Source organism: Branchiostoma belcheri, unplaced genomic scaffold, assembly GCF_001625305.1.
Source record: "Branchiostoma belcheri isolate BF01 breed outbred unplaced genomic scaffold, Haploidv18h27 scaffold68, whole genome shotgun sequence".
NCBI lineage: Eukaryota > Metazoa > Chordata > Leptocardii > Amphioxiformes > Branchiostomatidae > Branchiostoma > Branchiostoma belcheri.
In genome coordinates, this window is record NW_017804331.1 from 565760 (window position 1) to 581026 (window position 15267).

A 15267-nucleotide genomic window follows, 5' to 3' on the forward strand; every position below is an offset into this window, starting at 1 on the left:
TTTTCCAACACAAGGGTCACACAGAGATCAAATTTTCAACGACCACCGTCATCTTCATCAGGTTAATTGTTTGTTTGTTTGTTTGTTTGTATCACGATAATTAATGTTTCCTTTGATCGTGACAGTTCATCTGTGTTGGTAGTAATCATAGTACATGTAAAATGTTGAGCTGTATTCCAACACAAGGGTTGTACAGAGATCAAATTTTCAATGACCACTGTCACCTTCATCAGGATAATTGTTTGTTTGTTTGTTTGTATCACAATAATTAATGTTTCCTTTGATTGTGACAGTTCATCTGTGTTGGTAGTAATCATAGTACTAGTACATGTAAAATGTTGAGCTCTATTCCAACACAAGGGGTACACAATCAAATTTTTAATGACCACCGTCACCTTCATCACGATAATTAATGTTTCCTTTGATGATGAAAGTTCATCTGTGTTGGTAGTGATCATATAGTAAAATGTTGAGCTTTATTCCAACAAAAGGTTACACAGAGATCAATGTCGCCTTCATCAGGATAATTGTTTGTTTGTTTGTTTGTTTGTTTGTTTGTTTGTTTGTATCACGATAATTAATGTTTCCTTTGATCGTGACAGTTCATCTGTGTTGGTAGTAATCATAGTTTTTTTACTGTACTAATACAAGTAAAATGTTGAACTTTATTCCAACACAAGGGTTACACAGAGAACAAATTTTCAACGACCACCGTCACCTTCATCAGGTTAATTGTTTGTTTGTTTGTTTGTTTGTTTGTATCACAATAATTAATGTTTCCTTTGATCGTGATAGTTCATCTGTGTTGGTAGTAACCATAGTACATGTAAAATGTTGAGCTGTATTCCAACACAAGGGTTACACAGAGATCAATGTCGCCTTCATCAGGATAATTGTTTGTTTGTTTGTTTGTATCACGATAATTAATGTTTCCTTTGATTGTGACAGTTCATCTGTGTTGGTAGTAATCATAGTACATGTAAAACGTTGAACTTTATTCCAACACACAATTTACAGAGATCAAATTTTCAATGACCACTGTCACCTTCATCACGATAATTGTTTGTTTGTTTGTTTGTTTGTATCACGATAATTAATGTTTCCTTTGGTCGTGACAGTTCATCTGTGTTGGTAGTAATCATAGTACATGTAAAATGTTGAACTTTATTCCAACACAAGGGTTACACAGAGATCAAATTTTCAACGACCACCGCCACCTTCATCAGGATAATTGTTTGTTTGTTTGTATCACAATAATTAATGTTTCCTTTGATGATGAAAGTTCACCTGTGTTGGTCGTAATCATAGTAAAATGTTGAGCTGTATTCCAACACAAGGGTTACACAGAGATCAAATTTTCCATGACCACCATCACCTTCATCACGATAATTGTTTGTTTGTTTGTTTGTTTGTTTGTTTGTATCACGATAATTAATGTTTCCTTTGATTGTGACAGTTCATCTGTGTTGGTAGTAATCATAGTAAAATGTTGAGCTGTATTCCAACACCAGGGTTACACAGAGATCAATGTCGCCTTCATCAGGATAATGAATGTTTCCTTTGATGATGACAGATCACAGTCTGACATTCCCGCAGTAAAAGGTCACATCCATCAGATAATTTCCCTCCATCTGTGTAAATCATCAACGTTAAACACCCGTATCAGCGTCTATTGTTAAACACCCGTATCAGCGTCTATTGTTAAACACTCGTATCAGCGTCTATTGTTAAACACTCGTATCAGCGTCTATTGTTAAACACTCGTATCAGCGTCTATTGTTAAACACTCATATCAGCGTCTATTGTTAAACACTCGTATCAGTGTCTATTGTTAAACACTCGTATCAGCGTCTATTGTTAAACACTCGTATCAGCGTCTATTGTTAAACACTCGTATCAGCGTCTATTGTTAAACACTCGTATCAGCGTCTATTGTTGTGCTGTCACATCAGGCACCAGAGGACTCAGGGCGTACAAATGCACTTTTTTTCTATAACATCCGTGTCCATAATATCACCAGGGTCCATAATATCGCCACCTTGAGAAGCAGTGTGCTTAAAGATATTTTTACTGTAACATACTTTTAGTATACACTCCTTCACACCTCAAATGTACATACCTAGGGTATGTTGCAGTAAAAATATCTTAAAGCACACTTTTTCTCAAGGTGGCGATATTATGGACCCTGGTGATATTATGGACATGGATGTTAAATATGCTAATGTGAGCAGTAGCCTGGGTTGTAGCATTACAATGATGAAAGTTTATTGCAAATTCGTGCCCGGAGGCTAATTGCGAATTAGAAAACATGAAAGAACATTGAAACAGAGTATAAAACAACTGAAGTCTACATGATGAAGGTAGCATGTCTAGAACTGTAACTATGTCTAAAACTATGTCTGAAGGGTTTGCAATAACACTCCTGGCTAATCATTGATTCACAGCAACTGCAAGGTTCTAGCTACATGTAGAAGTCCTGGTGGTGGAAAGAAGATGCCGGTGTACTCTTGTTTTAAATGACTGGAGGTTGTTGTCAGTGATCAGACCGACCACGTTGTCTGGTCGGTCTGTCTTGGTATTTCTGGTTATACAGTCAAACCTGCCCAATTGACCACCTCTTCCATCTGACCACCTGGCCATAACAACCACATTTTCCCAGTCTTGAATTTTTTTCCATGGGTGCGAGCATTAAGCAACCTGTACAAGAAGACCACTTTCTTGGGTAGTCCTTGTAAGAAAAGTTTCCTTTCAAACCAAACATGTCAGTGTTTGACTTTGCTTTGTTTTGCATAACCAGCAAACCACTTTTAGACATAACAGACCAGTTTCGTACAGTAAGTGTATACAAGCTGCATTTTAAAAAAAAGACAGCACTGTAATGTTTGAACCACTTGTTGAGTTGTTATGATTTTATAATTGTCGGTGTCTTATAAGCCCATATTGGCTGGGCGAGGTATGGTCGCAATGACATGTAAATAAACAGTCATTCATTCATTTGAATATTCATTCATTCATTCATTCATTCATTCATTCATTCATTCATTCATTCATTCATTCATTCATTCATTCATTCATTCATTCATTCATTCATTCATTCATTCATTCATTCATTCATTCATTCATTCATTCATTCATTCATTCATTCATTCATTCATTCATTGTACCGGGAACCCCTTTTCTTTTCATTGATATATAAGTGTGTCGGGATCTTGAAACATGCTTGAAGTATATGAACAGCTGTTACACCTTAACCACAGTGTACGGTTGCTCGTGGCCCTTGTCCATGAGGGCAGACAGGACCAGGCTGGCAGCCGAGCAGACAGTTCTGACGTGGTGTCCAGTTCTGCCGTGGTGTCCAGTTCTGACGTGGTGTCCAGTTCTGCCGTGGTGTCCAGTTCTGCCGTGGTGTCCAGATCTGACGTGGTGTCCAGTTCTGCCGTGGTGTTGTGTGCAGGAGACTTCGAGAGGCTGGTGGCTGCACTGGTGCAGAAAGTAGACATCACCAGGGTACTGTTTGATTTCCTTCATAAACCTCCACAAAAATATAGATCTGAACAAATTTAGACTTCTGATGAATATTTATAATGAAACCGTGCTCCCGGGTGCTGTCGTGTGGCTGCACCTCCTGTCGCGCTACAAGGCCCCGTTAAGCCCAGTTATTACTGCTTTTAACATCTTGTAATTATATAGTATCACTGTTTTTTTTTTTTTTTAATGCACATTGACTATTTATTTGTGGGCATGGTGGCCTTGAAAAGGTGCACTTAGGTGCACCTGTTCCACCATGCCCTCCATGTATATTATGTATGTGGTTAATTGTAATAAATAAATAAAATAAATAAACACACAACAAAGAGTTAGCTACTCTGGGGGGCTTTGTCTCTTCTTCAACCTGGTAAAGATCTCGTCTTGGAGACTTGATGTGATTATCACGTGAGAATTTGAAAATGCAGACTTTGAAAGGCAAACAATAAACAATGTATCAATATGATAATGTGTTACATTTTGGCAGATCCTATAAGATTTAACATCATTATACATGTAGATTTGGTGGCGTTGGGTGGTGTATAGTGGTTAGAGCAATCGACTATGAAGCGGGGAGACCCGGGTTCGATTCCGAGTCGTACCCGGGACATGTCTGAACATGCGTCCTGACATTGTGCCCTTGGGAAAGGCACTTTACACGAATTTCCACCCAAGTGTGAATGGGTACCTAACTTCGGTCCGGGAAAGTCGAATTGAGGTCACCTTGTGGCACCGAATGGCTGCCGCACAGACCCTTGCGGCAGTTCCACAAAAACTTGTGGAACAAATATGTGTATCATGTGTGTATTATTATTTGATTGTTGTGATCTGTATTGATTATTATGTGATACCCTGCATCAATTCTGTTTACTGGGTACTGTTGGACAATTAAAAATAGAAAAAAATTTGTCCACATGTTCTTGACATCACACCCTCAGTAAGGAAAAAGCCATTTGAACTTCGGTTGGAAAGTTGCTTGCTGGAAAGTTTATTCGTTTGGAAAGTTGATTAACTTGCTGATTGTTGCTCCTCGCTGTCCTGCAGACTGCAGCCTTTCTGGTGGCAGAGTACATCAGTGAGCTGCAGCATGGGACATTACATCCGGAAGTCAAGGTAAGGGGACATGAAAAAGGGACTCACTCACTCTCTCACTGTCCGGTTTATCGTCTGTTGTTCGTGTCATCCGAGGGTTAGACGTGCTTGTACACTGGTGCTGAGGCTTGATGGCAGCCTGCCATTTGCCTCTGTCCTGTGGGTTGATATTATATGTAGGTTAACGTGGAGGAAGTCCTCCCTTATGTGATCCATCCATCCCTTCCCTGGACACCCTTGTGGGTTTTGCCTTTTCCACTTCCATCATACTTACGCATTGTCAATAAAATGTACAGTGTATAAATACATGTATGCATGTACCAGGCATGACTAGAATCAGCACACTTTGATAATGTATAGATTGCAGGCATAACCTGGTCAACATTCTCAAGAAATGTTGTTCTTTCTTTGCTGAGAGAAGTTCATGTCCTTCTAAATTAGTCTCTCAACTAATGGTCCACGTGACAAAAATTGATTTTAATCATACCATCATGAAAGTTCATCTGTGTTGGTTGTTACATGTTTAAGGTTAAAACTTGCGATCCAACACAAAGAAGTTCTCTCACCTAGAGAGTGTGTATGGTATTCAGCACCAAGGACAGGTATGTCCTTGGTGCTGAACACCAGTCACTCTGGTCTTCCTCAGTAGACTGACCCAGTGAAGCTTGTCACGTGGCTTCTTTGAAGTGTGACATCAACACTGGGTCAAAGGTATCTGGTACAATGTAGGTGAGAGAACTTCATGATTTTAATTAGCCTTCTCCTTGACTTGAGCTCTCCCTTAAAGAAGATATATTTTTTAACCAAATCCGGCTCTTTTTTTTCCCAGAAATCGTTGGTGCCGTCTGTGTACCTCCTGCTGGATGTGTGCGGGATGCACGGCAGCAAACTTCTGGGCACAGCTCTGGACCCTGGACTTAGGGAGATATACAAGGCTCTGCATACAGACTACAACAGATATCACAAGTACAGGGGGAAAATATGAGTAATACACATGGTAAAAAGCTCTTTTTTAGTTCCGTAGCAATGTAACGGTTAATGTGATTAAACTATGTGATTAAACGGTAAATGTGATTAAACTAACATGGTACTTACAGTACCAGCAGCCCGTACAAAGAGACTGAAAAACTCTTTCTTACACAAGGCAATATGCCTGTACAATGAGTCTTCGCAGTAACTGTCAGGACTCTCTGGACTTTACTTTAGTGCCCATGTGAGGCTTTGTAATGTGTTTGTTAGTGTGTCTGTATATGTTTTGTAATGTTAATTTTGTATTTGTACTTACTACACAATTGTAAAAAAATCAGTGTTATTCAGCTTGTTTGTGCACTAGCTGCAAGGCTGATTTTTTAATGAATTAAACTAACATGACTCAGGGAGATATACATTGTACGAGGCACTCCTGACCATAGATATTTTATAAAAGATAATCACAAATACAGAGGAAACGTATGGATGCGTGTTAGTAGTAAAAAGCTTGGACTTTTCACGGTAATGTACATGTAGTGATGATGATAATGTATGAAAATAATTATGACTTATAGATATGTTTAAGGTTAAAACTTTTCGTCCAACACAAAAAAATTCTCTCACCTAGAACTTTCCACCAGTCACTCTGGTCTTCCTCAGTAGACTGACCCAGTGAAGCTTGTCACGTGGCTTCTTCTGAGGAAGACCAGAGTGACTGGTCGAAAGCTCTAGGTGAGAGAATTTTTCTGTGTTGGACCAAAAGTTTTAACTTTAAACATGTAACTACCAACACAGATGAACTTTCATGTTAACTTATAGATAAATATGATTTGGTGATGAAATTTAGACATCCATGAAATAAGATGCCAAATTTGAAAGTAACAGTAAAGTTACTCAACAACTGGATAGATTTTTGTAAACGTTCAGATATTTCAAGTAGCATCCGCTACCTTTTGTCAACTAATAAATATACTTATTCAAGGACCAAGTTCTCTCTCATGTACTTGTGAAGTTTAACACAGTTACTGTAGTGTAACACTCCATAAGGCCACACCAATTTAATTTCTTGGTTAACAGATTAGCCCGCTTCATTTTTTTCTGATTTGCAAATAAAAATAAAAATTCAGAATCATCTGCAAAATGCTCATATTTTGCCTTGAACAGTTGAAAACAGTCCTTTTCATCCTACTTGTTACAGTTACTCCATCTTTCAGTGCAATGGTATCATCCAGCCTGGTGTGTTGACTTCGTGGCTCCTATCGTACCATTTTGGGCCAAAATAGGATGCCTAGGCCTGTTTTTTTTTTTTCGCCCACCCGCTCCATTATTTTTGTAGAGAAATCCGTTAACCTAGAAATTAAATTGGTGTGGCCTAAGTTTAGATGCAGTTACTAAAAGTCCTCCATGCATTGCCTGGGTGGGTGGTTGTATTATACAGATGCCCTCACGGAGGATTTACATAATATCGTCTGACAATTACATGTATATGGGATGAATAAATCTTCAGATGTCATGAGGCAAACAAAGGTACACGTGTGTAAAATGTTTAACTGCCACCAATGGTGACCCGAGAAGAAGACTGCCACCACGAGTATACCTGGAAGCCAGAACTTCTTTTCCGGCCGCAAGAGCCCTTCGCCCTCTGGTGTAAATTACCGCTACGGGGAGTCTAGCCCGTGGGGAGTTTGGTTGGCCCTACAAACAGTAATAGTAATAGGGCCAGACAAACCCCTCGGGCTCAGCTCCCCCGTAGCGGTAATTTAGATAGGTGGGGGAAGGGCTCTTGGCTGCCGAAGGAAAACGGCTAACAGCCCGATACTAGTTTTGGCATCCAGGATGCCACGAGTGCCTCCTTTAAAAGGAACCTCTGGAACTGTCTGGGCGACTCTTACATCTATTCACACTGACCCTGATCCCTCCACATGAAATCCTTCCTTTGTAGAAAGTTTTTTTTTATCTACATAGAATAATATATAGGGGATTCCACTTATTTGTATATCTTTTAATTGTATATTTCGGGTAATTGTATAGAATTTTAAAACACCAAACCATTTACCATTCACACCATTGTAAAAACAATGCATAATTGTATAGCGCATTATCGCATATTCCGGCGTATCGTATAGAAAATGTAATACTTTTGTAGATTGTTAAGCCACCTCATATGTTGCCGTAATGTTTTGTCATGTCTTTTCAGCAGGGCAAGCGCTTTGTAATAGCCACTGGCTAGTTGAACTGCCCAGTTGGATGTGAGGGTTGAACAGCCTAACCGATAAATATATAAGAATGTGTGTAACATCCATAAGGCACAACTTTGATAAAAATCTGCACTTGATACTAAAATGAATTCCAACAGATCCGGTTTAAGTTGATTGTTCTAAGAACTTAGCAACAGTTTTTATCATTTGTTTCATGATCAATTTTCACCCAGAGGGAATTTCTTTATCAACGATAAAAGCCACCTACATGTAGTTTCTTTTTCCTTTAGGCCACACCAATTTAATTTGTTGGTTCTCGGATTTGCCTCTTCGTTTTTTTCTGATTTGCAAAAAAAAAAAATTTGATTCTGGTCCTGAATCAACTGAAAAATGCTCATGTTTTGCCCCCCAACAGTTGAGGAAAGTCCTTTTCTTCCTAGTTGTTACAGTTTTCCCATCTATCATTGCAGTAGTTTGATTAAAAGTTCAAAATTTAATGTTTAAATTTTAACCCAGCCTTTTGTGTTGACTTCATGGCTCATTTTGCAGCATTTAAACCTATAATAGGATGCCTAGACCTGTTTTTATTTTTATTTTTTTTCGCCCTGTCGCTTCATTTTTTTTTTTTTTAAATCCGAGAACCAACAAATTAAATTGGTGTGGCCTTATTCTACAAATCCTAAAATTTATGTGATAGACTATTAGAAGGCAGCAGTGTTGTCATTTCAACATTTAATGGACGCTATGACATTATAGTTTGTTGTTGGATAGCAAGTTTTTGATCAGTTTTCACCCAGAGGGAATTTCTTCATCAACTATAAAGCTACCTACATTTTTCCCTTTATTCTACTAATCCTAAAATTTATGTGATATGAGAAGGTAGCAGTATTGTTATTACAACATGTTGTTACAAATGTTATAAATTTAATTGATGCTATGACATTATAGTTGGTTGTTGGATAGCAAGTTTTTGATCAGTTTTTACCCAGAGGGAATTTCTTCATAAATGAAAAGCTACCTACATTTTTCCCTTTATTCTACAAGTCCTAAAATTTATGTGATAGACTACTAGAAGGCAGCAGTATTGTTATTACAACATGTTGTTACAATTGTTATAAATTTAATGGGCGCTATGACATTATAGTTGGTTGTTGGATAGCAAGTTTTTGATCAGTTTTTACCCAGAGAAAATTTTCTTCATCAACTATAAAGCTACCTAATTTTTTTTTCTTTATTCTACAAATCCTAAAATTTATGTGATAGACTATTAGAAGGCAGCAGTATTGTTATTTCAACATGTTATAAATTTAATGGGCGCTATGACATTATAGTTGGTTGTTGGATAGCAAGTTTTTGATCAGTTTTCACCCAGAGGAAATTTTCTTCATCAACTATAAAGCTACCTAATTTTTTTTTCTTTATTCTACAAATCCTGAAATTTATGTTCTATGAGAAGGCAGCAGTATTGTTGAAACATGTAGTTATACAATTGTTATAAATTTAATGGGCGCTATGACATTATAGTACACCATAAAGCTTGACAGTCCCTTTTGTTATGAGTAAAGACTCCCAGGCGGTGCCCTAAATACCACGTGAGGGTTTCAGATGGGAATCCTCCCCAGAGACCACAGGTATAGCTACGCATGGGAGATGACATTGAATCAGGAGCAGCTTCCATGTGGAATTGTGCTGAACACACGTAGACCAGCCGAGTTACGATTTCCTTTCCACAATTTGGGCTACATCGTCATCAGAAGTCCTCCCCAGCATCACAGGTATGCATTACTTGCTTGTCTACTGGATTGCCCATCACTTTGGTAGTACATAGTAACGGTTGTATATAGGCTGGTTAAGGATAGGTTTACTATATATATATATGGTAAGTAACAGTTAACTTTATAGGTTATAGGTTAACTTTATATTCTGAGTGTTATGATAAGTGTACGAATGTTAATAGGTTTGTAATGATGTGTATTTGTAACTTTCATGACTCCAGGAAGAATAGTCTAATATAGTATGTATATACTCACTAATGGAGATCTATCAAATACTAGTAAACAAATGTAATGTTACAGCACCTGCACAAATCTGTATTGTGCATAGCACTATGGCAGAATGTCTTGTTTAAGGTCGGATTCATGTATCGGTCGGATGACATCCATTGTATATATAGTTTGTCAAATGTTGTGTTGAAAAAACTATTGTCTGTAACTGGCAAAATTTTGATGCAAACATTGTTTTGCGCAGCTGCAGTATATGTTCTGCTTATGATGCTTGTTCCTAGGATTGTGTTGTATAGAAGAATTCAAATCACATTTCCACAATAGCAGGGGCTAGTTTACGAAATTTGAAAACGCTACATGCTTCAAATGGACTGTTTTAGACTCGAGTTTCCAGAAGACTAAAGATACAGAAAAGCTCCTAAGCATCGTGTAGGACCAGTGAGCTTCTCCCACAGTCACACATTTCTTTGCGTAAATTCAATGGACCTATACTATTATTACGTCACAGTTTGTTTACCTGTTCTAAAGAACATTCTAGAATGGTCAGTTAAAAAATAAAGATCATTTCAAAGTTTTCAAAGTAAGGTATGTCTGATTTTTTGCTGCGTCTAGTTGTGTTGACACAGCATTACATGCCGCATGGGTGATTTAGTTGTGACATTAGACGAAAGTAGTACTGTATAAAGGCCTTATATTAAGGCTAACGCTACACAAACACACACCGCGCTACGCACCCCTGTACAATATAAACGTTGCTTGACCGGCATTCATTGCGGTAAACAAACTGTGACGTAATAATGGTATAGGTCCATTGGAATGGAATTAGTGACACGTGAGTGCTGCCATACAGCCTTCATTAATCTTAATACATGTTACTCCAATGAAAAATGTTTCCTCTGAGTTGCATTCTGAGAAATGGTACATCGATGACCTATCACTATGTAGTATCAGTCTCAGGCATGGTTTAATAGCTAAGGCCAGGCCAATCTAAATTGTTGTTTCTCAGATTTTTTCAGAAAAAATATGAAGCAACGGCAAAAAAAAAGGCCAAGGCACCCCATGATAGCCGGAAATGTTACGATGAGCCTTGAAGTCAACATACCAGGCTGTTTTATAATCAAAACAATAATTTTTGAACTTTTAATAAAAGAAAGTTGAATAGCTACATTGAAACATTAACAATTAGGAAGAAAAGGACTTTCTTCAACCATTGGGGCCAAAATATCTTTCATTGAGCATTTTGCAGTTAGAAACCTAAAATCTTTTTTTTTTGCAAATCAGAAAAAAATGGACAGGGCAAAAACAACAAATTAAATTTGTGTGGCCTAATTTTGCAATAGTCTGAACCAGAAGGTCTGATTTTCAGATCTACGTATGTCAGTAGAGTAAGTAAATTATACACCGTTAACATACCTGTCTCCAAGTCATTTTACAACAACAGCTTCTTTCCCCGGACTGCAAAATTATGGAACTCTCTTCCAAACAGTTGCTTTCCATCCGATTAAAATCCACAAAGATTCACATCAAAGGTCCACCGCCATCTCCTGACATAACTACATTATACTCCCTTAAGTACCTCTAGCTCTATGCCTAGAAGTGGCCAAATATAATTGGCCTTGCACTGAGCGATACCGTTAAAAAAAAAAAGTGAAACATTGAATCATCCTGTATGAAGATCATTTTCCTTTATTTGTTTGTAGCTACGGTAAATTGCAGCTGTATGTAAAATATTACAATGTTCACAGTTTACCAACATGTCTTCTTCACTTCATCATTATAGTGGATACACAATCAAATGAAGAAAACACAATTACCTGTAAAATACAATGCTATATAATAGTAATAATGACAGAAGAGTTGACAATAATGAGGACTGGTCTGGCGTGCCTTTTCTTTTTCACTGAAAATTTGACAATGATGATGGTTGAAGTAAAAAAATAAGTATTTACAGTCAAACTACTCTTTTAAAATCCACTGAGGTAACTCGTATTAAGTATTCCTTCATGTTAGTCCTAAGTTTGAAAATAAGTTATACAAAAATGCGATAACATCATCTCATATCTGGCCACCCTCAATTTCAATATTGACCATGTAGGTAAAATCCTAAGTACCTGCAATGTATGTGTGCAGAAACTCTGTGCTAAGGCCACACAAATTATTTGATTTCTTGGTTAACGGATTTTTCTAGAAAAATAATGGAGCAGGCGAGTGAAAAAAAAATAAAAATGAAAACAGGCCTAGGCATCCTATTATGGCCCAAAATGGTACAATAGGAGCCATGAAGTCAACACACCAGGCTGGTTCAAAATTTAAACAATGAATTTTGAACTTTTAATGATACCATAATTGCATTTAAAGATGAAATAACTGTAACAACTAGGATGAAAAGGACTGTTTTCAACTGTTCAGGGCAAAATATGAGCATTCTGCAGTTGATTCTGAAGTTTTATTTTTATTTGCAAATCAGAAAATGAAGCGGGCGAATCCGTTAACCAAGAAATTAAATTGGTGTGGCCTTAACTTTAAATTTAGAATTGTTCTGTTACCAGTATTAAACTTAACATCTCTCTACATATTAAGGATATACACTGAAGAATGTCTAGACATAAGAAATTCCTCCATTGATTGTAACAGCTCATTTCCAATCGCATACTAACCCCACACTCTTATATCAGGTAGGTTAGCCTTATGACATTTCTCTTATGTACCAGTAAACGCTAGACTTTGTACCCTGTACAACTGTTGTGCAATAAAGTTATTAACTATTGTAGTAAAGAATAAAGATATTTTCTTTTACACAACCAGTATTGTCACCTACTGTGCTTACATTTCGGCATCGGTTGTGTCAAAGAAAATCCCTGTATCCTCTGCTTTACCAACCTGATGAGACTATTTTAGGAAATAAAGTTATTTATTTGTCCCACTGTATACCCATCATTGACCGGTGCAATGGCCAAGTGGGCAGAGTGCTCGCCTTGCATTCGGTAGGTCGTGAGTTTGATCCCTGGCCGAGTCGTACCAAAGACTTTAAAAATGGTACTTTATATCTAGCACTCAGCATTTGGGAAAGAGTATGGGAGTTAAACACACACCACTACCAGTGGACTAGCCCCCTGCTGCAGTGACCTGACTGAGTGTGTGTATGGGAGTTGGGAGTTAAACACACACCACTACCAGTGGAATAGCCCCCTGCTGTAGTGGCCTGTGTGTATGGGAGTTGGGAGTTAAACACACCACTACCAGTGGACTAGCCCCCGGTAGTGATTACACTAATGTGTGGCCCAAGGGCTACTGAACAGGACTTTATCTTTTAACCTTTTTTATACCATCACAGATGGAAGCGGGTAACGTTAAGGACTCAGGTTCCCCACTGTTGCTAAACTCAGAGGAGGGATGCGAAATCACCGAGCTGACAACGACTTTCGGTTCGACAGAAAACTGGCACAGTGTTCGATCGTCTCGCATCCCAGACCCCAGGAACGGGACGTTCCTGACGGAAACCGAGGAGGCCAAGAAGAGAAAGCTGCAGGCGGTTTCTGTGAGACGCAGGAAACTGGAGATACAGATGTCTCGCCTGCAGGACAAGGTCCTTAATTCTTAATAGAATTTTAAGTTGGAACACTACCTTATTGTGTTCGCCTGCTGAATGACAGTAAATGCTAATGTTATAATAGAATTTTAAGTCGTGATATTGGTGATTTTCCAGGATTTAGACTTGTTCTTGATTCTCATTTGTAATGTATAATTCTTTAATAAATCCTGATAATACCGGTATTTTGAAGGATGTGTTTGTGTGCAGAGATCGCAATTTAGCACTGGTGCTGTGAAGGTTTTTATATTGAACTAGAAAGGTAACATTTCCAAGTAAAGCAAATGCATAATGTTTACCTTTGCACTTGATCTGCTCTGTTAATTCTTACTCAAACACATTCATGTTTAAGGTCAGACAGGAGTCTAAATCCCTCCTGCTATAAAATTGCAACGTGATGTAACCCAACACTAGTTACCATGGTAACAGTTTGGTTCAGGTCATTGACCTTTTTGGTTTGGAGAAGAAGAGGAAACTGAGCAAAAACTATATGTTTTCGCCAAAAAGCAGTTACTCAAGCAACTGGATATGATTTTGAAAACGTCAGATGTTTCAGCTAGTATCCACTAGCTTTTGTCAGTGACTGAGAGACCAGAAGGGAAATGAAGGTTTATAAGCACAAACTATTGATTGATATGCAAATAAAGTGAAGACAAATTTTTTGGAAGTCAAAAAAGGAACAAAAGTCAGACAAGTCAAGACAAGATAATGTTTTCCTTCGGTAAACACGATAAAGAGGAGTTAAGGAGGCAGTCTACATAAGAGCTCACAGACCTACCCTGAACAGAGACGGGGGCGACACAAGTTATCTGGCACGTATGACCCGCTACTACGGTCACGTGTCTCTGACGTCACGTTCCAAGAGTAGACGGGTCCATTCCGTGAACAAGGTTGATGGAGTCAACTGAAAATTTGGGTAAGTCCCAATTCTGTAATCTAAGTGTTGGAAGTTAAAGCTAGTCTTATTTCATAATGACAAACCAATCTCTCTGTCCAGGTGACGCGGGAACACAGGAAGACGAGCCGCATCCTGCAGCGGATCGACCATCAGAAGGAGGAGAAGGCGAAACTTGCCGTGGTGCAGGCCGAGATACGGCAGCTCCGAGGGACCATGTCAGACGTGTGCGAGGTGACCTACCTTCAGCACATCGGCAGAACGTACTGCACCTGTGCGAAACCCTGATTTTTTAAAACAGTTTTTATTGGATTTTTGGGCAGCGTTGCATCAGAATTTTACCTATTGCTGCACCTGTGCGAAACCCTGATTTTTTAAGGTTTTCGTTGGATGTTTGGTCAACGTTGCATCAGAATTTTGCCTGTTGAGACGATATTTTTTATGATACAACATTTGGAAACTACAGACGGGATGTTAACCTTATATGCGCCAATGCAACCTTATATGAGACGTTCTGCCAAAGTGCTATGCACAATACATTACGGGTTTCGCGCAGGTGCAGTACATGCTGCCGATATGCTTCTATATGTTGAACAAACAGTACCAGTGAAAGAAATTCAGCAGTACCAGTGACAGAAGGAGGAGAAGGCGAAACTTGCCGTGGTGCAGGCCGAGATACGGCAGCTCCGATGGACCATGTCAGACGTGTGCGAGGTGACTAATCTGATCAAGGCATCCCATGCAATTTCAGGGCAGCAAACTGGAAATATTCTGAATAAGGCAATCTGTATGATGTTGACACATACTGCCCCATATTAGCACATTTGCATCATTTTTTTCATACCTTGGGCATTGAAAACTACACAGAAAGAATCCCAAGATAAGTCCTCTATTTTCTTGGTGGTACCCAAAAAATCAACCCAGGGTCCTACCAGTAACCGTTTTCCATCAGAGCTTTTGGCATTTTTGGTCCATGTATTGTCAATATACGTTGGA

General features: G+C 38.6%; 2 protein-coding genes across 2 annotated transcripts in view; both read left to right on the forward strand.

The window, feature by feature from the left end:
• LOC109484055 overlaps nucleotides 1–6668 on the forward strand; it is a 29188-nt gene extending 22520 nt beyond the window's left edge. Inside the window, exons 27-29 of the mRNA XM_019787250.1 lie at nucleotides 4570–4638; nucleotides 5447–5613; nucleotides 6390–6668. Coding sequence (XP_019642809.1) covers nucleotides 4570–4638; nucleotides 5447–5602 — 225 coding nt within the window. The 3' untranslated portion in view covers nucleotides 5603–5613; nucleotides 6390–6668. The remainder of the gene's footprint in view (nucleotides 1–4569; nucleotides 4639–5446; nucleotides 5614–6389) is intronic.
• Nucleotides 6669–13013: 6345 nt separating this feature from the next.
• LOC109484073 overlaps nucleotides 13014–15267 on the forward strand; it is a 3826-nt gene continuing 1572 nt past the window's right edge. Inside the window, exons 1-2 of the mRNA XM_019787285.1 lie at nucleotides 13014–13373; nucleotides 14374–14505. Coding sequence (XP_019642844.1) covers nucleotides 13122–13373; nucleotides 14374–14505 — 384 coding nt within the window. The 5' untranslated portion in view covers nucleotides 13014–13121. The remainder of the gene's footprint in view (nucleotides 13374–14373; nucleotides 14506–15267) is intronic.